Source organism: Diabrotica undecimpunctata, chromosome 1 (assembly GCF_040954645.1).
Source record: "Diabrotica undecimpunctata isolate CICGRU chromosome 1, icDiaUnde3, whole genome shotgun sequence".
Taxonomy (NCBI): Eukaryota; Metazoa; Arthropoda; class Insecta; order Coleoptera; family Chrysomelidae; genus Diabrotica; species Diabrotica undecimpunctata.
In genome coordinates, this window is record NC_092803.1 from 102,351,629 (window position 1) to 102,375,266 (window position 23,638).

Sequence of the window (23,638 nt, forward strand, 5' to 3'; positions counted from 1 at the left end):
TGGATTAGATTTATGTTTAGAGGTTTGGCTTTCAGCTGAAGTAGCATCATACGTTCGTTAAAGGGAATGAAATTTGTCACAAACTCTTTTAAGTTATTGTTGATAATAATACCAACACCATGGCTGTGTTCTCCAGTGCTTTTGCCTGAGTAGAAAATAGTATTGTTATCCTTGGTGTAGTTTCCAGACTTTGGCCATCGGACTTCTGAAAGGCCCAATACTTGTATGTCTAATCTCTCCATTTCTAGCATGACTGTTGTTAATTTTCCTGCTTCATAAAGTGTTCTTATATTCCACGTTGCTATGCGTTTTAAATCGCTTACACTAAATTTGTTTCTCCACCCGGGGATTCTTCGCACCCCTGTCCCATTAAAGGGACGCCGAGCACTCGGGGCCACTGTTTGATTTACGTTCATTTGTGGTTGTTCTTGAGAATCCTTAGGGATCTTTAATGCAGTAGTTTCTCCTTGCCTTCTGCATCCTTATGCCGTTGATCTTGGCTCATCCGCCTTTGAGATCGATTTCTCAATCTCAGGACAAAAGAGTGCCCTTCCACTTACCAACTCATTCGCCCGAAGCCGTTGGTCAGTAAGTGGGGGTTTGCTTATACCGGCAAACATTCGGTGATTTCGCAGTGTCACAACCGGTTAAATCATAATTACCGCCTGTGACTATTCAGTATCAGACCGGTAAAGAGATTTTCTCTACCGCTCCGATCCTGTAATGACATAGCAGCTGCCCTATGCCATGCTCTCAGTTGATCCACGGGTGTTTATTTGGCAGAGCCTTATTCACACCTGCCTCACATATCTGTAGGACGTTCCCTATCAGCCATTGGGACGCGCCGTGTTAAGGTTGAGAACTACCCCCCTCCGAGTTCGTTTTCCAAGAAGTACTGAAGAGCCCCTACTCAATTCAGAACTCCTCCTTCTTGGAAACTACACCGGCACGGCTCAGATGACTATCAAACATGATTCAACTTTCCGAAGGCTACAAAGTTAGTCTTATACGACGGAGAAGGTCCACGATTTGATTATCTCTTTGGGTGCGAATATCATGATCTAGGTATTTATAGGCATTACCTGTCTATGGATTTTGTCCCTAAACATATATTTTCACATGATATTTTATCATCTGAGTTTTAGATATATTGATTTTGAATTCACTTCGAAAGAAGAAAGTTCTGAATGTTTTGAATGTAATTGAAATAAAATTTTAATTTGGTTAATTATGGATTTTGTCCCTAAGCATATATTTTCACATGATATTTTATCATCTGAGTTTTAGATATATTGATTTTGAATTCACTTCGAAAGAAGAAAGTTCTGAATGTTTTGAATGTAATTGAAATAAAATTTTAATTTGGTTAATTAATTAATATTTAAGAGCTATTTATCACTTAATAGGTTATTGTTAAATACTGTACTTGCTTGAAATTAATATAAAATGTGTTAAACGACTTTATTGTATTGAATTTCAATAGTTAATCTTTATTTATATATATTTTTTAGCTGGTTATTGCCCTATTTTGTGACCGGTTACAAAAGAGAGTTAACGGAAGATGATATGTACAGCCACAGAAAAATACACGATTCGACCAGATTGGGAAATCAACTAGAAAAATTATGGACGAAAGAAACACTTCATGCAAAGTCACCATCCTTATTAAGATGTATTTTAAGGACTTATTCAATTCAGATAACAGGCTTGAGTCTGTGCATATTAACATCTGAATGTTTGAAGTAAGTATTGGATTTTATCGATGGCGTTACATAATTTTTATTAGCGTTATTTTGCACAGTAGAAAATATTAACGTCAATTTAAATACATATTTAAAATTCTTTGTAGCAAATGTCAACTAAGATATTTTATAAAATGTTACCTAGTATTGGGTATTATAAAAAAAATCTGAACTGTTGGCAGTTTTTCTTTCTTTGTATGTGGTTTCCTTAAATAGTTCTTTTTTTATTTTTGCTACTTTCTAAAATAATCGGAATATTCAAGGCGAAAAGCTGGGGTTCGTTCGAAAAAATATTCCCATGAACTATTTTTTATAATCACATTCATGAGAAACCCCAGAATAGGATTCAAGAAGTTGCCCGTGCAAAAAGTGGTCCTAATTGTCTTTAAACAAATTGTAGATTATTAAAAGTCAACCCATTATTGACGAGATTATTGAGCTTGGTTCAGAACTTTACGACGAGACTATGAAATTTTCGGAATTAGATTTTAATCCATGGGAAGAGAAACTCGATGTAGCTAGGTTAAACACTCACTTTAATATTGGAGATATTAAAGCTAGTCATGTGGTTAGATTAACTGAGATGAGTGGGATTATTGATATAAATGATCCTTGTACGCTCAACTATTTCGGTTTGGACATTTTTTTAAAATATTTTTTGGATCCGTATGATCAAAGAAGATTTGTTACAATTTTTATTTAAATTTGATCGTTTTCAAGCTTTAAAGAATTAAAAACTGAAAAAACGAAAAATAAGGATTTTCTAGGCTTAAAATTATAAGTAAACAATATTATTTTTGAATTAATCAAGTGCGTAAATTCAAGTTTAAACCTTTTTCTATCAGTTCCTGATAAGTCTTTGTGGCTTCTTTTATTCTACAAGAATTATGCTACAAATTTTAGCTAGTTTGTATTCTCATTGCACAAATAAGTGACCGTCCTGTCGTGAGCGCTTGATTAACAATTAAAAAACAATGTTTTAAAATAAAATAAACGCTGAATTTTTATTGGGAGTGAAGAAGAAGGTGTAAACTTAAATTTCGGTAATTGATAATTTTAAAAGTAATATTTTTACTTGTGTTTTTGAGATAATGGGAGAGAATATAAGTTTAACAATGTACTGTATTTCTAGCGTCGAGGGATCACAGTGACATTTTAAATTATTTATTTTAAATATTTTAATGTAAAGTTACTTCAGTTTTTCTGGTCAAAAACCCTGTTCTGCGTTGCCAAGAGCAATTGTAATTAGCAACCGATTTTCACTTCATAATAGTCTATTTTTGCCAAGCAAAGTTGAAAAGTAAATGTTTCACAATCATTTTTCATTTTAAGAGAGTCTGTCTGAATCCGTCAAGAAAACTATATAGTAGAAAACTATAGTAGAATAATTGTTCGACTAAATCAAAGTCTCGTTATTCTACACTTTAAGAAAAGTTCTTAACCAACATAACAGTCCAATCCAAACGAAGTAGTTTTTTTAAAGGCTGATATCATGTAGCGGAGTAGTTGGGTCAGTAAATCTTTTATTTAAAACAAAGAATGTATACAGCGTAAACAAAATCTGAATATAAGATACAACAGTTCGATTAACAGTTTATACTCATGCGAAATATGGACCATAAATCTCAAGGAAGAAAGAAATATGGATGTTTGTGAGGTGCAGAGAACATCCTACGGAAAATTTTAGGAGTTATAAAAGTAGCGAAAAGAAAATGGAGATTTATGGGTTACTCAAAATAATACAGATAAATAGGGCACAGAGAGTAAGATGGGTGGGACACAGATGCCGAAAAAAGCATCTAATAAATAAAGGGAACAAGAGAATAACATATTAAAGTGAAAAAAATTGCCTAACTACATAGAAGCTGAGAGGATCCGTAGTATATGTTTCATACCAAGCGCTGCTTATGTTTTTTCTAATTTTTTTTGTGTAAAAAAATTGTTCTCCAATATTTGTTTTTAAGTTAGGCTCCAGATATTTACCTAGATATTTACATCAGATATTATAACTAACTATTTTATATTAATTAATAGCTCAAGGTCTTGATTACTTAAAATTAATTATAATTCCATATACTCAATAAAGATCATCTAATACAAATAACTCACAAACCTACCAAATAAAATTAATTGTTTTTATTTGGAAGATTTTATCGAAAATTACTGATCTGAATCTATTCTTTTGAATTGTAATACCTAGTATATTCCAAAGGAAATTTACACCTTGTTTTTTTTTTTATTTAAAGACAAAGTCGCATCCACCTAATGGTTATTAGCGACGGATCTGTACAATTTTACAAGAATAGGTATATTACATGGTTATAAAAAAGTTTTTTTTTTTCTACACAATAGTACTAAAAAAAATCAGTAATACTATACAAAAAAAGTTAAATCCTATGGAACACATCGATAGCTTTTAAATAATCTATTAAGTTCTTTGAATAACTATTTTGACTTAACACAACTGATAAATTTGAATCTATATTATAAAGAGATTGTTGATGTTTGAATTTGTCACATTCAAAGATATGTTTTACTGTTAAGGTTGAATTGCAGCGCTCGCATATTGGTGGGTTACATTTTGAAAAAAGGTAAGAGTGTGTGAGTCTAGTATGGCCTAATCGTAATCGGTTAACTACACTCTGTTCATGGCAATTTTTGTACAAAGGTTTAGTTCCTTTAACTGTGTCTTTAATTTGTCTTAGTTTAGACGTTGATATTTGCCATTCGTTATGCCAGACTTCTAAGATTTTTGCCTTAATAAAAAGCTTTAAATCTTCTGGACCGCACTTTAATATTATTTCTGAGTCCGCACTAGACACTGCACTACGCGCACTTAAGTCTGCTTCTTCATTTCCGGGGATACCCACATGAGAAGGAATCCTTATGAAGTCTACTGTTCTTCCTTTTTCTTAACATGTGTGAAGTTCTGATTTGATCATTTTTTCAATTGGGTGTTTGAATATTTGAATTATACTCGTTGAACTGAAGTAATCGAACTCAGAGAATCAGAAAGAATCACCGCTTTGACGATATTGGTATCATTAATAAACTTAACTCGATAAAGAGCGAATAATTCGGCCGTGTATATGCTATAATGGGGAGATAGTTGAAATAGATATTTACTTGAATTGATCACAAAAGCGGCACCAACTCCATTGCTAGATTTTGAAGCATCTGTAAATATTTTGGAGAAATTTTCATAAGTTTGAAGTATATTTGACAGAATAGTTTTTATTTGTAAGGGACGTATTTCCGACTTACTATATTTGCTCAAATATACATTACTTTGTGGAATATTGATTGACCAAGGGATATGAGGATCGGTGATGTTTGGATCGAATATGTCAGGAAAATCAAAGTTTAATTTTTTGCAATATGTTCTAACTCTTTCATAGTATGGTTTTCTTAGTTTATCATTATAATTAAAAAGTTCGTTATATTTATCTGTGAAGGTGTTACTATAAATAGGTTTTTCTGGATTACAGAATACCGAGCATGAATGTGTTAATGTCAGTTGCATTCGCCTGTGGTAAAGGGATGGCTCACCAAGTTTAGCGTATATGCTCTCAATAGGTGTACTTCTAAATGCTCGGAGTGCGATCCTTAGCCCATTATTATTAATTGTATCTAGAGATTTTAAAATAGGCTTTCTGGCAGAACAATAAGCGATGCATCCATAATCGAGTTTAGACCTGATTAACGATTTGTATACTGATAATATTGTATTTTGGTCGGAACCCCATTTCCTGTTTGATAATGTTTTTAAAATATTTATTCTCTTATGGCAAGTTAATTGTAATTGCTTTATATGTTCTCGCCATGTCAGTTTGTTGTCTAAATGCATTCCTAAAAATTTAATATGAGTATCTACGGTTATTGGTTTCCCGCATAACGTAAGATTTGATGCCGTACTTACATTTGCTGTTTTTGTAAAAACCATGACCCTTGTTTTTGTAGTAGAAAATTCAAAGCCAGTATTCAGAGACCATGTTTCCAGTTTATTAATAAAGCTTTGTAAACATTTTGTCATACTGTCTATATTTTTTCCTCTTGTAAATACCACTAAATTATCAGCATAAATCCGTGCTTTTAAAGGTTTTTCTATGTTTTTCAAAATATCATTTATCGCTATTAGGAAGAGTGTTGGGCTAAGAACAGACCCTTGTGCTACTCCATTTATTAAGCAGTGAGTTTTCGAGCACGAATTAGAAACTCTTACGCGAAAAGTCCGATTGGTTAAAAAATTGTTGATGAACGATAAACAGTGTCCCCGAGTATTCCACTCATACAACGTTTTTAGAATCATGTGTTTCCTGGCAGTATTAAAGGCATTTTTTAAGTCAAAAAATATCGCGGTACATTTTCTATTAGTTGCAAACGATTCCATAATATCGCTTTCGAGTTCCAGAATGTTATCAGCCGTTGATCGATTCTGCCTAAATCCATTTTGTTCAGTAATCAGTAATTGATTTTGTTCCAATGTCCACATTAATCTACTGTTAACGATTTTTTCTAAAAGTTTGCACATGGAACAAGTAATTGAGACTGGCCTGTATGATTCCACACTATATCGTGATTTTTTGTCTTTTAAAAGAGGTAGGATGTAGGAATTAGTTCATATTGAATTTTCAATGCTGTTGCGTCCATATGAAATTAAATATGTCAAGTAAATGAGATTTGGCTGGGTCCGGAAGATGTTTTAGAAATATGGTTGGGATATCGTCGGGTCCAGGACAAGAATCTTTAAGGCTTGAAAGTGCTGAATTAAGTTCTTGAAATGTAATGCAACTATTAATTGCTACGTTAGGATTTTCATTATTAGGAAGAGTAAAGGTATCAGATGATGAATTTGAAGAATCTGCACGTGGATTTTTGTCGTTTGAGAGACTTTCGTAAAAATCCGCTAGAACGTTTGCAATATCTTCATCTTTGGATACTATTTTATTTTGTACTTTCAAGTGTTTAATAAAAGTCCTCTGCGGAGTACCACAAAGTTTTCTAATTTTTTGCTAGACTTCCTTGGAGCTAGTTGTGTTATTTATTTCCGATACAAACATCTGCCATGAATTCCTTTTCGCTTGCGTTATTGTAAGCTGCGCTTTTGCCTTTAATTTTTTAAAATTAATTCTGTTTTCTGGTGTCTTGTGCTTCTTAAAATTATTAAAAGCAGATTTACTATTTTTTATGACCTCTTCGCATTCTTTAGACCACCACGGTACTGGTGTACGTCCCTGTATTTGTTTTGTTTTACCAATATACAATATAGCACTTTCTAAAATTATGTCATTGAGTGATTTAATGGTCTCGTCAATATCATTGGTTATTTGGGCCCTAGATATGTGACTATCAATATATTGAGAAAATGAATCCCAAAAGTTCCACTTTGGACTAAATTCTTGATGTTTCTGTACATGGTTGAGGTTCGTAATAACTATGGGAAAGTGATCACTTCCATATGTAAAAGGCAATACTTCCCAGTCTAAACCTATGGTTAAGTTAGGATCACATAAAGAAAGATCAAGAACTGATGATTCACCTGTCGATATATTAAATCTAGTAGGGTTGCCATCATTTAAAAAGTTTAGATGAAAATCTGTAATAATGTTCTCTAATATTTGGCCCCTTAAATTTGTATTTTGTAAGCCCCAAATTGTATTATGGCTATTCAAGTCACCTAAAATTAGGCGTGGTGTGGGTATCTGATCAAGAAGTTTGCGGAGGTCTTCGTAACTAACTTGTATGTTAGGAGGCAAGTAAATATTACAGATGTAGAATTTTCTATATGGTTTTAAAATCTTTACCGCAATGGCTTCGAGATCTGTTATGAGTGGAAAGGCTTCATGGTCTATTAAATTTTTTTTTCGATCAAATAAAAGGCATATATCGAGCACAGTTTGATTTAATCTTGCCCAAGTACTTTCGATCCCTAGATCATCTTCAGGGGCATTTCGTCAATTGCGGCCTATCCGACAAGAACAAAATGTCAAAAACATATAATTGTACATCACACTACACTACAAAAGGACAAACAAACACTTTAAAATTATCGAAGAAAAGCTACACTACACTACAAAAGGACGAACAAACACTTTAAAATTATCGAAGAAAAGCTACATTGCGTCAAATGACGCAATGTAGCTTTTCTTCGATAATTTTAAAGTGTTTGTTTGTCCTTTTGTAGTGTAGTGTGATGTACAATTATATGTTTTTGACATTTTGTTCTTGTCGGATAGGCCGCAATTGACGAAATGCCCCTGAAGATGATCTAGGGATCGAAAGTACTTGGGCAAGATTAAATCAAACTGTGCTCGATATATGCCTTTTATTTGATCAAAGTTCATTTATTCGAGCATTTAACCTTATATTTATTTATTAAATTTTTTACCAAGATTGCCACTCCTCCACTAGCGCGATTGGTGTTCGTTCTATCTTTTCGAAAACAGTTGAATTGTTTTGGTGAGTATATATTGCAAAGAGTAAGGTTAGTTTCTTGTAGGCATATTATTTCTGGGGAGTATTCTGATTAAATGATTTGTAACATAGGTAGGCGATGGAATAGTCCATCAATATTCCACTGTAGTATAGAGTTGAAAATTATGTATTGAGGGAAGATAATCCACTGTCTGTAATATCGTTACCTAGGTAGTGTTGCAATTTATTTTTAAGACGGGTGAAACGATGTTTCGTAGTTTTGTCGGATATGAATGGATAAGATATGGTTAATAGATTTATTAGACCAAGAAAATAGGATGTATATTCCTTGACAATTTCGATAGGTGATTGACTGCCTTGGATATTTTCAATTAGCATCATGAGTTGATCATAGTTTAATAAAAGTGATGTGGAGTTTTCATTCGTGAATAATTTCAGAGAATCAGGTGTTGGTGCTGTGCGTTTGGGTTTTTTTGGTTTCTGGGTTTTGATTTTGTGAGATATGGGTGGGAGAGTAAATAATTGGGTATTTGTATTTAGATTTTCGATGGGGGGAGATAATGTTTCGTCAATGCTTTTTTTCGCAGATGAACAGGGTGAATCTTTTATGGTTTCCAGTGAAGCTTGTGGGTCCTTTACTTCCGATGGTTTTACAGTTGAAGTTTTAGTGGAAATGTTCACATCGGCAATTGTAGTTATTTCCATTTCACTAGGCGGTTGTACAATTTCTGGAATAGAAGGAATTGAAGATGGTTTAGGAGTAGGTGTAACATTTGGATCACCTACCCCAAATTAATGTAGTTGGCTATCAATATCGATAGAAGATTGCGAATTTGGCGTAGAAGTAGGATTCGGTATAGTTGAATTTTGGGCCTGAGTGGTTGATGGTATACTGTTGATGTTTGGACAATTGTTTGAAATATGGCCTAATTGCTTACAACTATAACAAGTCAGATTGTCTTGAGATATGAAAATTCTGTAAGAGGTGTTTTCATAATTTATTTCAATCGAATCCTGAATAGTGATATTATGTGGACTGACAAATACCTGTCTTCTGAAGCTTAATATGTGGTTATACTCTGGTAGTGTAGCACCAATTTTTAAAAACGTTATAGGGGAAACGAGGTTTAAGCTGAATTTACTATTTAGATACATACATATTCTATTATTAGATAAGCGAGAAGAGAATAAGATATTTTTTGGATTAATTAAAGTGCCTAGCGGGATTAAATATTCCTGAAGACGGGCGTTATTTATAGCACTAAAAATAATTGCTTGATCTTTAGTAGGAAATTTCTGCTGTGATGCTGCCAAGGAATAAGATTTGCTCTTTGAAGAGACGTTCTGTATAGTTACATCCGACGACATACCAATTTATTATTTTTCACAGCAGCAAAAATATAGTACCTCTCTGCCCAAGCAAAAAACAACACTGGTTGTTGTTTATTATTGATAAAATTATAATTATTTGCGATCGATAAACCATCCAAAAAACTAATAAATCCAGTTTAGAATGCGTTTTTAAGTTTAACTAATAAGAAATATTTAAACTTACAGTTTTAAATAATGTTGGTAAACTTTAATTGTAATTTATAACGTTTTATATTCACAGTTTAACACAAAAATATCAAGAGCCGAGACAAACGTCTTATTCACAACTTTTGTCAGGGCCGAACTCCGACACCTTGTTTTTGATCAAAACAATTAGGGACTTTAGATGCAGCATAGCTCACAGCTCCCACGATTTCAAATAAAGTCTTTCTCTTTGACTTAAAACTAATTTAAATCAACAATCCTCAAAAACCAAATGTTAGCTAGAAAATAGAAATTCTCTTCAGAATCTTGTTATCACACTCAGGCAAATTATTTACGATGAAACTCACCAACACAACAAATTAAATACCGTCACTGTACTGCCTTTCAAGTTTAAGGACTTACTAATTGTTGCACCACAATCTCTTCGGGATCCAAAACCTACTCTCTATCTTTCGGTGATATTTTCTTTCTTATTTCAAAGTTTTTCTATCCATCTCATTGAGGTCAAGATATCAGCCTTCTCCTTTCAAATTCCAAGTTATAGTATACAAACTGTTCTTTTCAAATTCGTAGCACTGACAAAAAAGTCAATTGTTTAATTCCAAACAAAACCTTCATATTTCTTTAAAATACTTCCTACCTAAATTATTAATTTTAATCAGTTCATTGTCTGAAAACCCGTAGAATAATTGAAGATTTTAATATATTATAACTACGGCGTATTGTAAAAACCTTTTCCTTTTGGAAAGCCAAAACGAAGGCCACGGAAAAGGTGGGAGGATGAAGTGGCAGCGGACGTGCAAAATTTGCTAGACGTAAGAACCTGGGGAAGATTGGCGCGGGACCGGAAAGTTTGGAGGTATAGTTTGGAGGAGGCCAAGGCCAAGGCTAAATACTTTATTGCTAATATTTCGATAATAATAATAATAATAATCTTTAGTCCGACTTTAGTCCGACATTATCAGACCAAACATTATTATTGCATCATCCATATGATCGGCTATAAGGACGAGGTCATCTGCAAATTTCAAATAACTGTGTTTCTCTCCATTTATGTTGAAACTATGCTCGTTTAGATGTGCCTTCTTACAAGTGTGTTCTAAAAGCGTCGTGAATAGCTTTGGACATACTGTGTCTCGTTGCCGTATACTTTATTGTATACAGAATTTATTTGTTTTTTGTTCAGATAGTCTTACGCTAGCTGTGGCATTTTAATAGATATATTTGATTATGTTAGTGTAGCGATGGTCTATTCGGCAATCTGTCAATGCTTTTAACATTTTATGATGGCTTATGGTATCGAATGCTTTCTCGTAGTCGACAAATATCAGTGCCAATGGTTTGCTGTATTCTGCAGACTTCTCTATCAGGTTCTTTATCACTAGTAAGTGGTCGTTAGTGCTGCATCCCGCTCTAAATCCAGCTTGTTTTGTAGGCTGAAGTTTAATTTAGCGTCCAGTCTTTTTTTGATAATTTAATAATTAATAAGCACATTAAGGATGCTGTATTAGTTAAAAGTCCAATTCATCAGGAACAGTATGCGTATAGATCAGGAATATCTACGAAAATGACATTGCACAATCCTTTACGGAATGTTGAGTACATTCTGGAAAACCAAGAGGTGATGTTGTGTTCATTTCTGGATATAGTGGGGGCATTCAATAACACATCTGCATCTTCTCATGAATAGACTGCATACTAACGAGCCGTTTGATATAAGCAACTGGTGGGTACAGTGTCAGCACAAGTAGCCGGAGGCTTTCCGCAATGAGGTCTCTTATCTCCTCTATTGTGGAATTTGGTCATATATATGCTAGCTAGATAGCTAGAGTCAGCAGCGGTAGGCATCATATCTTAGGATATGTGGATTATAAAGTCATCTTAGCTTACCGCCAATTTAATGGCAGAGTTAGATGTACAATGCAACAGGCTCGGACTGTAGTAGCAGAATGGACTTCAAAAAATATAGAGCTAACCCGAAGTCAAAAATCATGAAATTTACCAGAAGACGGAATTAAGAGAGATTGGGTTCTCTAAAATCTAAACGGTACATATCTTAATCTTCTGAGTGAAGTATGTGTCTTGCTTAAAATCAGTAGATAGAACCAATAACCAAGAAAACGATAACTTGACTAATAGTAGCCAGAGACACTCCTTGTAAAATGTGAGTTTCAAAACCAAACATAGTATATTAGAGTTTTCATATGGTGCTCTTCTTCTCCTTCCTCTTCTTCTTTTTATGTAGGCATAAATCTCTCAGTTTTTCAATGTGCCTACAGCAAGTTGTCGTTTCATCGTTTTCGTGGTCTTCCTACTGATCATCTTCTTATTGGGGAACCGTTTCTTGCTGTCTTTACTACTCTATTTGTTGTTATTCGGCTTATATGATCGTTTTATTCTCCACCTTGTATCTATGTCATATATTTTTACCTCTAGCTCTGTTCCATAGTGTTTTACCTTTAATTTTTCTAAGTGTTTTCATCTTTGCTGTTTCTAACATCCTTTTTGTCCTCCCTGTGTCAGGTCGTGTTTCTACCACGTATGTCATTATCGCTCTTATGACTGTTTTGCAAATTCTGCCTTGCATTTTTTTTCCCGATATTTTTATTTCTCCATAATATTTCATTCAGGAAACCTGTGGCTCTTTAATCTTTTCACTTGATCTTCCACTTCTGTTTTAAGCTTTCCGTAGCTAAATAATGTGATACCTAGGAATTTAAACTCCATCACTTTGGACTATTACACTGGTTTTATTATCTGACCTTTCAGCTCCAAATTAAATCTGAGTAAATTTGCTGTTATATCCATGCATTTTGTCTTTTTTCGGGGAAATTAACCTGTTTAATTTTTTGAAGGGTTTATTGAATTTTTGCAACATACGTTATAAATCATCTTCACTTTAAGAGAGTAGTATTGCGTCGTCTGCATAGCAGATTGTTTTAAATTGTTTTTCTCCCATTTGGTATTCTTTTTCAGATCTTACTTTTTGTATTATTTTATCCATAATTAGGTTGAATAATGGAGGACTCAGGAAATCTTCCTGTCTTACCCCATAGTTTTTCTTCTACTTTTACTTTTATTGTATTGTTTTGGTAGATATTTTCCATCGTTTTGATTATTACTCAAGATATTTCTTTTGCGTACAATAAGTGTTTAACGTCCGTTAATTCGACCCGTTCAAATGCCTTCTTAAGGTCCACAAAACATAGATATTCCGGTTTGTTGTATTCTAATGATTTCTTTTGCACTTTCCTGATTATAAATATAGCGTCGGTGCATGATATTCCGTACCTAAAACCTTGTTGTTCTTCTGCTAGCGTTATAGTTTCATTCAGTTTAGTTGTTAGTACTTTGGTTGTTAATTTGAGTGTTGCGTTTAATATACTAATTTCTCTGTAATTTTGTCCATCACCAGGTTTCTGTATTCTCAAACTTCTTTCCCAAGTTTTTTTTTCAAATATTTTAATTGCAGTAGTTCTAGTAATACTAGCTGTATTTTTTTTAGATGTATTAAAACTTTCTCTTAGGTTACATTTATTTATTTTTACTATTTTTGTCCTAAAAAAATCTTTTTATTATCTATTGTTTAATTTTTTGTGGTTCTCTTTGATATTTTGGTGTTGTCTCGCGTTTTTACTTCAAGTTAGTTATTACATTTTTAACAAATTGTAATAACTAACATTACAAATAGTTGTTATAATTTAAATACCAATCTTTTATTTTTAAGGATACTTCAACCGCTTTTTATTGCAAAGTTAATGCGACTCTATCAATCAGTAGACTTTGAAGAAAACAAAAACGACATCTACCTCTATGCTTTACTTGTCGTTGGGATAGCATTTATTAATATAATTATAACACATTTTTATAACTTCCGAAATGCTGAACTTGGAATGAAAATGAGAATAGCCTGTTCGTCGCTTATGTATAGAAAGGCCCTAAAGTTAAGCAAATTGGTTTTAGTTGACACTACAATTGGAAAAATGGTAAGTTGTAAAGGTAGTATATATGTACGAATAAATTTTTCATATACCATGTAGTTTTACGTACCGTGTAATTTACGAAACATTTTTAAGTCATGAATTACCTATTCGTTTCACCTAATCAAGATAATAATCACGAAATATATATATATATATATATATATATATATATATATATATATATATATATATATATATATATATATATATATATACCAACATGCATATACTTTAGGGAATAGCTGTAAAAATATAAATGCAATCAATATATAATAAAGTTTACCAAACAAAAACTCCCAGATCTTTATTTGTAATTTTAACGTTAAAAATATCTATACGAACCTATGTATCGTTTAAGTCAATAATGAGTAGCTTTACATTGGTTTCCGAAATTTCTTCTATGACTATGCATATTTTTTCTTGGTTAATTTTTTTACAATTTTTTTAGAAATGTGTATGTATGTGTATTAACACACACACACACACACACACACACACACACACACACACTACTAAAAGTGATAAATCGTTTTTTAGAAAGTCTTCACTGTTTCGTCAAAATATTGTGTCCAATTACAATGTAATCTATCTACAAGTTTATGATCCGTTATGGAAAATGAGTAGTAATGAAAATTATCTCAATTTTAATGTTGACTCGTCTCTAAAGAGACCATTAATGAAGTAACCTTTATTTATTTTAATTTTTTTATACTCATTGATAAGAGGCTATTCTTCGTTGAAAACTATAGCTCCACCTAAATTCGGATCACTCTCAAATTGACTATATTCTCAGGAAGTTAAAAACAGTGGTTATTTAATTCGTCACAAATTTAAATATAAATCAATTTAAATAGAACTATTTGTTTTTCTTAAGCATATTTTGTTGATATAAACTATTTATTATGTACTTTAGAAAACAACTACAACGTTATAGGAAATGTATTATTTCATATGATCAATGAAGCCCCAAATATGAAGAGCGTTTTTGAGAAAGGGGTAAATTTGTCCATATATACTAGGGTGCATTTGGGTGAATTATGTGCAGTTTTCGTACATATGCATCAACAGAAAAGTTCTTCAAAATGAAATTTTACATCAAAATGTCACCTTTTAAAGTTAAAAATAAATTTTTGAACCAAAATATATTCAAAAAACGTAGTAAGGAAACAGGAACACACGAGATTTTTCTTTATTGCACGGGTATAGGCATTGCTACAGAAAAAAATTATTCTTTCTATTTAAAATGACATTTGGTAGAAGTCTTTAAAATTCACAGTATTCGAGATACGAATTACATTAAATAAAAGAAAAAATAATTAGCTTTAAAATGGTCTACTGCAGAAGACCGAAAGGCATAGTGACAAACTGGAATAATCCTTTCCCACTGAGTGCAAAAGCTGTATACTTTTTACTTTCTTCACTTAAAGGTATTTGAAGAAAAGCTTTAGATAGGTCGATAGAAGAAATGTACTTAGCATTCTGAAGTTTACTTAAAATGACATCTATTCGGGGAATAGGATAAGCATCCCGATTTGAAGTAATACTATTCAACTTTCGACCATCGAAGCAGACCCTAAAAGATCCATCTTTTTTCTTTGTTAACCACAGCGGACTACAGTAAGAAGACGTGGAAGGTTCAATGATTTTCAACTCTAACATGGAATCGATTTCCTTTTCCAAGTCAACTTGCCATGCCTGAGGAATAGGATACTGATATTGTCGAAAAGGTGTGGTATCTCCCACCTCGATAGTATGAGATATTAAGGAGGTACGACCTAACTTGTCTTTTGATGAAAGAGATACAAATTTAGAGATCATATTCTCTAATTGTCTTTGTTCGAGACTAGATAAACTCGAAAAGTCCTGAATAGTACTAAGTACAGACAGATTAAATTGGGAAACAGAAAAAGAAAAATTAGAACAATTTAGTGTGCTATTAAAAGCATTTAAGAAATCTATACCTAAAATTATAGAATTCTGGACTGAGGGAATAATATAGAACGTAATTTGCTTACATAAATCTGCTACTGTGATTTCAGTTTCAAATTTGCCTGTAATAGACTGAACTGTACCATCTGCAGTAGATACTTGCAGAGAAGAAATGGGCATAATAGAAATTTCAGCATTTTTCAGTAAAGCTAATGAATGTGAACCTATCACAGAAATGTTTGAGCCACTATCTAAAAGAGCTAAATAAGATTGTCCTAAAATCTTAATAGGAAGATAAGGTCTATTATCATTATGTTTCTTCACTAATAAGGAATTCAAATCAAAACAACCATTATCTGATTGGTCAAAAATTTTAAATGGTACCAAACTAAATTTATTATCTCTACCAACACAATCAGAGGATGCAATAGGAAAACAAGAAGAATCAGAAATAAAAGAATCCTCCTGACCTGTGGTAGACTCTGGTATGCATACTGAAACTACTACACTACTACTATCACGTTTAACACTAAAATTTGGGGAAGATAATCTATGCGAATCAAATGTTTTAGATTGGGAAGTTAGTCTTTTGAGTGATTCTGTGTGGTGTGTGTTGGTTTTTTCGTGTAAACCCCTTTTCCTTTTCGACTGGAAGATGGGTTTGAATGGTTGGACGTGGCTGGAACAGTTGCTGTGTTTGGTGGATCGGTTTGGCTCCCTGATGGGGGTGTGGACGGAGAAACGCTCAGGGGACGGACCTCCGATCGTTCGTTTCCCGAACACTTAAAACAATTACGTTTGAGAGTATTTTCTTTACCGCAACCATGGCAGAAAATACGGGTACGAGGGATACCGCAATCATAAAAAGTATGACCAGACTCACAACAATTCCAACAAACTACAGAACTTAATGCGGAAATATTACGTTCATGGCCTTTGGATTGCCAAGAACGGTGTTTGGAAGTATCTAGGTGACGTGAAGAGTTAAAAGAAGAAGGTCGAGAAGTAGATGGAAGGTGAGAAGACCAAGATAAAGTTTCTTCTAAACGTTTACACTTCTCTGTAATATCAGCTATACTAGTGATCTCTACAAGTGCCAACTGCTGATGATAGAATGGCAATAGACATTTCAGGATGATCTTAATCTTTGCAGAATCTGTCAGAGGTGTTTCAAGGCGACTACACATACCTAAAATATTATTAATGAACATCGTAACAGACTCGTGTGGCTTCTGTTTACGATTTTTAATTTGATCTAAAAGGTCGTCTTGAAAAGAATAAGGTAGAAAATCAGACTTAAGTTTCTGAGCTAGATCAGAACAATTTGAAAAATTATTGCGGTTATTCATAAACCACGTAAAAGCTGCACCTGAAAACAATTCTGCAGACGCTGCGAAGAGATCATCTTCACTCACTCCTCTCGATACACGAAGACATTCCACTCGATCCAAAAAGGAAATAACCTGGTCATAATGACCTTCACCAGAAAATGTAATGCCCCATTTATGAACCTGAACAGGTTTGGGTTGTAGAAATGCATTTGCCGCTTGGACAGAAGAGATTGGAGTTGATGTTGCTATTGGACTCACTCGAGAATCAAGTTCGCCTTCTAGACTTAGGATTCGGACAGAGACAGAGCGTTGGAAGATTTGTTGTGCATCATCTGAACAAGATAATAAATACACACGACCTGAGATGTGAGCTAGGCGTGATATTAGCCTGGAATATAGGCTATCTTGGACAGTCCCTCTAAAATCGGCTATCCTTTTCGCCAAATCATCCACAGTCTCTTCAATCTCCTGTTGTTGGACCTTAAAAGGAATATTTGAGGCGGAAATCTGTCGAAAACTCCTGTTTCCTTCTTCCTGCCTTAAAGCCCCACGCAATATTTTGCGTTTCAGATCAACATTGGAAGACTCATCAATACTGATGTCCCTAATCCTTAACTCGTAATCCAATTCCTTCACTAACAAATGTTCTACCTTAAATGCAGACATTATGAAAACAAAAAAAAATAGATGAATATATAGGATAGACAAAAGAAATAATGTACTAACACGCCACAAAGTCAATCGAAGAATAATCTAAAGTTAAAAAAAAATATGAATATATATGTACCAACACACCACAAAATCAATTAAGGAACTAAAGTTATCCAAAAAATATATATCTATATATAATTAAGTGTTTAAAAAGAATTAAGTAAAGTTAAGTTAAATATTTAAAGTTGAATCCCTAAAGCAACATACAGTGGTTTCAACAAATATATGGTCAACCAGCAGTTAAATACCAAAAATACACTAAGATTGGCTAATATATAAAAATAGCAATGTCTAAATAATTAAATTTTTTATCATACAAAAATAGTAAATAACTAGTCAACTGTACACAATGATATCAAAATAGGTGAGGGTTTAAATATGACTATAACTGCAGCAATACAAGTATACCTTAAAATAGTAAATCCAATAAAGAAAGAAAAATTAATACATAAGTTACAAGGAGCAACAAGAAAGAATCAAAAATAGTAAGAAATGTTATGCAATGAAAAGAAAATAACTATATAAGTTACGGTCTTAACTGAGAATAGGCACCACGTTGGGACCGCCAATGTAACAAAAACAAATGGGGTTGATGTAACAAAAACAAATAAATTAAAGCTGGCTAGCTGAATGTGCCGGAGAATGATTACTTGACACTCAAAAAGAGGATTCGGCCAATTTGCATGCCCTACATAGACCGTAAAGTGAGAATAAGAAGGACAGGATACTTAAAAAAAAAAAATTAAGTAAATGAAAGTGGTAAATTATGGAAGTTGCTCTAAGATATGATTGGGCGCCAGGAAAGTATTAACATATACCTTCCAAGGTATCTTGTAAAGCTGTTTGCTGCAATAAACGAGAAACAGGTATTAATTAAAATATTTAGTTTTCACCACAAATTTTAATCCCTATCCAAGTATATACAATATAATTTTTTTATAGCTACCCACCACCAATTATGTACAGTTAATCTAGTTACTTATATACAAAGAAAAATACCCTGGTTACACACAACGGATCCTTGATAAACTGAATTTACAAATAATAAAATATAGGAACAAATTTAATGACTATACCTAAAAAGGTAGTTTACTTGCCTACTAGAGATGTAACTCTGTATTTCGGCTTTCAATTAAATGTCTTAACAAGTAATAAGGACACTATCCTGAAGGGATAGATGTCCAAAGGTTTAAATATATAATAATAATAAAATATCAAAAAAAATAACTCTCAGATTAAATGTGTACACAAGAAATCGTACAAATGAGTTAAACGGGAGGATTTAAAACCTCAACCTACTTAGTCCCTAAATATGATTAAATATTATTTTAGAAAAAAAAACTGATGGTTTTTTTATTATTATTTTAAAATAGTATGATTTAAAGAAAAAAAAATATATAAAAATGATTAAAACTAATAAACTTAATACAGGTTTACGAGATTTTATATTCTGAAGGAGGAAGATACTTCTCGCTGCTTTCTCAAATTGTCCGAGAATAACAAGGCCAGATTTGGACCTCTAGGGAACAGCCACCTCCAAAAAAAAAATCAACTCTGGAACCAGGTGTAGTTCCGACCAGGTATTAACTTAAAAATTCTTCTTGAAACATCCAAAAAAAAACAAAATCAAACATTCTTCCCTCGACTTCTGCTTGACTCCCAGAGGTAGGCTAAAAAAACATTTGTTTTAGAGTTCTTTCTTACTCTTGATACCGAGTATGGAAAAAACAAGGTTTATGAACCTTGAAAGGTTTTATAAAGGCTACTTATGAAGTGTGGAAGCAAAAACTTAATGATTTTGTAAATGATGTGACCTTCGTATGGCTTGACCGTATTTTAAGTAAAATGGATTAATTATATCGACAATTTTAACGAAAAGCATGATATGGATAATAATATATTTTATAATATAATGAACGGTATACGACAAAATATTTTTATCGATACTCTTAATAGATAATAAATTGTTTTAAATATAGATAATTATGTTTTTTAGGGCCGGGAAGTAAAATTAAAATCCATATGATTTTATATCAATAACACCTTCGATTTACATGTTGAATTTTCTTAATGAAATGATGGGAAACATTTCAGATAAATATATCGAATCAAATGAAAAATGACAATACTGGAGGATCTCAAAAATGGCTGATGGTTTTTATATTTTCATTTTATTGATAATTGGATAAACTTACCGGCTCAGAGTGGTTATAAACCAACAGGACACAAAAAAAACCAAACCAAAACTTCCTGCAACTTCTTCTTAAAAAAAACTTTATATTCTAAATAAAAACCTTTTATGCCTTCTCTGGCCCCTACCTCTAAACCCAAGTGTCTTTACCGAACGTCGAAGCAGAAGTGAGCAATCAGCACTTGTTTTGAGTTAGCTAAACTATGATTGCAAATATAGACGCTTGGTGTCTCTGTTGAATACCAACTTAAAATTTAAGAATTAAGGAAATTATTAAGAGGATATGGATTTAAAAATTTTATTTAAAGTGAATAAAGAATTATTGAAGTGACGGACTCGTTACACTCCCCTCTTACTCGGGAAAAAAAAAATTTAAATGAAAATTTTTTTTTTCATATCTAACAACAATCATAGAATAGGTATGAACCGTGCGTCATGGCAATATCTCGAACAGACGCTTAACTGTTTGTTAGCCAAAGTTTCCATCATTGTAGTAGAAGCAAATGATACAAACCAATCTAAAATTTAAATTTTTAGCCATGGCACTAGTTTGCCAAATGTAGGTAAAAACACTAACTTAAAAACTAACTTCCGAACAATCCATATCGATTCGCAAGATTACAATTAACCACAGATTATCAATGATGTAGAAAGGAGGAGACATCCAAAGATAACCAAATATTACTAAGTGACTTACAAGTCATGTATTATCTAAAGTACATAAACTACATTAAAGCTTTCATGTAGCCTAAAATAGTCGTAAAGACAAATACTATATCTCAAAATAATGTGAAATCGGACACTGATTCCAAAATTGACTATACGGTGGACAACAGATTTATAGTAGCATATCCAAAGATAATCAATCAGGCAGAAGTGTGGACCGATTCACAATTTATAAGTAAAAAAAATACCAAACATATATACACCAATTTAAGTATTCAATTGGGCACTAAATCCAAAATTGATCAACCAGTGGACAAAAGATTTATAGATTAGCATATCCAAAGATATAATCAACCAGGCAAATGAGTCACCAATCTCCTACTCTAATCAAATAATCCAGAAAGTAACAATAAGAAAAATGCCAGATATATATAAACCAATTTAAGTGTTGAATTGGGCACTAAATCCAAAATTGATCAACCAGTGGACAACAGATTTATAGAATAGCATATCCAAAGGTATAATCGACCAGGCAAATGGGTAACCAACTCACACTCTAATCAAATAATCTAAATAAATTAGTTCAACATATACCCACATCTTGTAATATGTGCCTAAACCACAATATTCATAGACTAAATCATTGAATCTAAATCAACATTAAACAAATAATTTCATGCTGATATTCACTAACTATAGCAGGTAGCTACAACAGATTTATAAGAATATCAGACATAAGTGAGTTACAAGGCATTTAGTAAACCAATAATAACTACTCAACATATCCAAAAAGTAATAGTTAAAGAAGTAAGTAATCAAGTAAATAGTAAATAAGTAAGTAATCAACAAACAAAATATCAAGAACGAACAGGCCAATTTCTGTAGAAACTGCAAATTACTTATTCGTTCTGACATTACTAAGAAAGAACAGGATATGTTCTAGTTCTAAATCCAAAATCAATAAGTGAATGCTTAAGGAAAGAAGTAAATGTAACTGTAAACAGTCATTTGTTGACTAAAATATAAATTACTAAAAAGAAAGCAATCTAACTATGCTAGCCATAGAGGTAGCAATGTCAAGAATATCTTAACATAAGTGAGACTAAGAAATCAGCTAAAGGAAATCTTTTGTAATTATAATTGAACATAGTCTGGAAAGACTCAAGATTAAAACTAAAATGTTCAAAATAGAATTCAAATTAAAGATCGTTAGCTAATTAAGAATGAAACATCGTACTGCCCAGTCATCTGTATATTTTTCCCATGAAAATGAGGAGTTACGAAATCCATTGAACAATAGTGGCCAACTTGTTTGAACAACAACTTCGAACCCACATATTCAATCAAATATACACAGGCAAAATAGTCCATATGACCTAAGAGTATACCAAAAAAACCTAAAAATTAAGTATATAAATAGTTCCTAGTAACTGATTTTAGAATCATCCCATATAGTACATCAGAATATTAATTAAAATAAAGTATGACTATGACCAATAAAGTGATCAAATCTATACACAAAAAAAAATCACAACATCATTTCCAAAATGGCAAACCAAATAAACAAAAGATGATAATCAAATTAACAAACAAAATATATAATAGTTGTATTTAATATAGTTCCATACCAGTATAAAGTAAACAAAGATCATCATCAATCAGCCAATCCCGTCCACTGCTGGACATAGGCCTCCCTCAGTTTTTTCCAGTGTTCTCTACACTGGGCCGCTTGTATCCAGTTTCCCGCTACTCTTTTTATGTCGTCGGTCCATCTAGTCGGTGGTCGTCCTCGGCTTCTTTTATAATTTCTGGGCCTCCATTCCATAATTCGTCTTGTCCATCGTCCATCTTGTGTTCTGGCTAAGTGTCCTGCCCAGTTCCACTTAAGTCTCGTGGTTCTTTCGATGACGTCTTGAACTCCTGATCTTTGCCTGATTTGTCGGTTTGTTATGTGGTCTCGGAGGCTCACATTCGGCATTGCACGTTCCATGGCTCGTTGTGTAACTCTTAGTTTATTCGCAGATTTCTGCGTGAGTGTTAAAGTCTCTGCTCCATAAGTTTGTACAGGCAAAACACATTGGTTATAAACTTTTCGCTTGAGACACATGGGAATTGAACTTTTTAGAATATGGCTTAGTTTGCCAAATGCTGCCCATGTCAGGCCTATTCGCCTCTGTATTCCATTTGTTTGATTGTCTCTGTTTATTTTGATCTCGTGTCCCAGATATTTGTAAGTGTCTGTTTGTTGTATGGTATTATTGTCGATAGTTATATTTCCACTCATTACGAGATTTGTCATAAGTTTAGTTTTCTCAAAGTTTATCTTTAATCCTGCTCTTTCAGACAGACTTTTAAGCGAATGTAGCATAGAAACTGTATCCTGTAAGTTATCTGCGATTAATACGACATCATCTGCAAACCTCAAATGATTTAATCTTTCTCCATCTATATTGATGCCCATATCTTGCCATTGGGTGTTCTTAAATATTGACTCTAGAGCTGCCGTGAACAATTTTGGTGAAATATTGTCTCCTTGTCTTACTCCTCGACCTAAGCTGAATTTTTCTGTGTCTTCGTGTAGTCGTATACTTGATGTAGCGTTCTCGTAGATGTTTTTGATTAGTGACGTGTACCTGTAATCTATTCGGCTTTGATTTAGGGCTTCCAGTACGGTTTCAAACTCTACAGTATCAAAAGCCTTCTCGTAATCGACAAATGCAAGAACCAGTGGTATGTTGTACTCGATGCATTTTTCAATTAAGATCTTTATGGTGTGCAAATGGTCATTTGTGCCATATCCTCTCCTAAAGCCTGCCTGTTCTTTGGGCTGATAGAAATCAAGTTTAGGTGTTAGTCTCTTTGTTAAGATTTTCATAAAGAGTTTATACATATGTGTCAAGAGGCTGATGGGTCTATAATTTTCTAATTTAGTAATATCACCTTTTTTGTGTAACAAGACTATCACTGCATTGTTCCAGTCTTTAGGAATCGTACCCGCATGTAAGCATTTATTAAACAGTTCGCTTACTGATTTTAATAGAATTTCTCCTCCTGCTTTTATTGCCTCAATAACGAGTCCATCGTCACCAGGCGATCGATGGTTCTTCATTTCCT

At 33.0% G+C, this 23,638-nt stretch overlaps 1 protein-coding gene across 11 annotated transcripts in view; it reads left to right on the top strand.

Annotated features, from left to right (window-relative positions):
- The window catches only part of LOC140451733 (probable multidrug resistance-associated protein lethal(2)03659), a 207,570-nt gene that overhangs the window by 140,800 nt on the left and 43,132 nt on the right, over positions 1-23,638 (top strand). For all 11 annotated transcript variants that reach the window (XM_072545595.1, XM_072545590.1, XM_072545610.1 and 8 more), the window contains 2 exons: positions 1,512-1,742; positions 13,441-13,699. In XM_072545595.1, the coding sequence (XP_072401696.1) occupies positions 1,512-1,742; positions 13,441-13,699 (490 nt within the window). The remainder of the gene's footprint in view (positions 1-1,511; positions 1,743-13,440; positions 13,700-23,638) is intronic.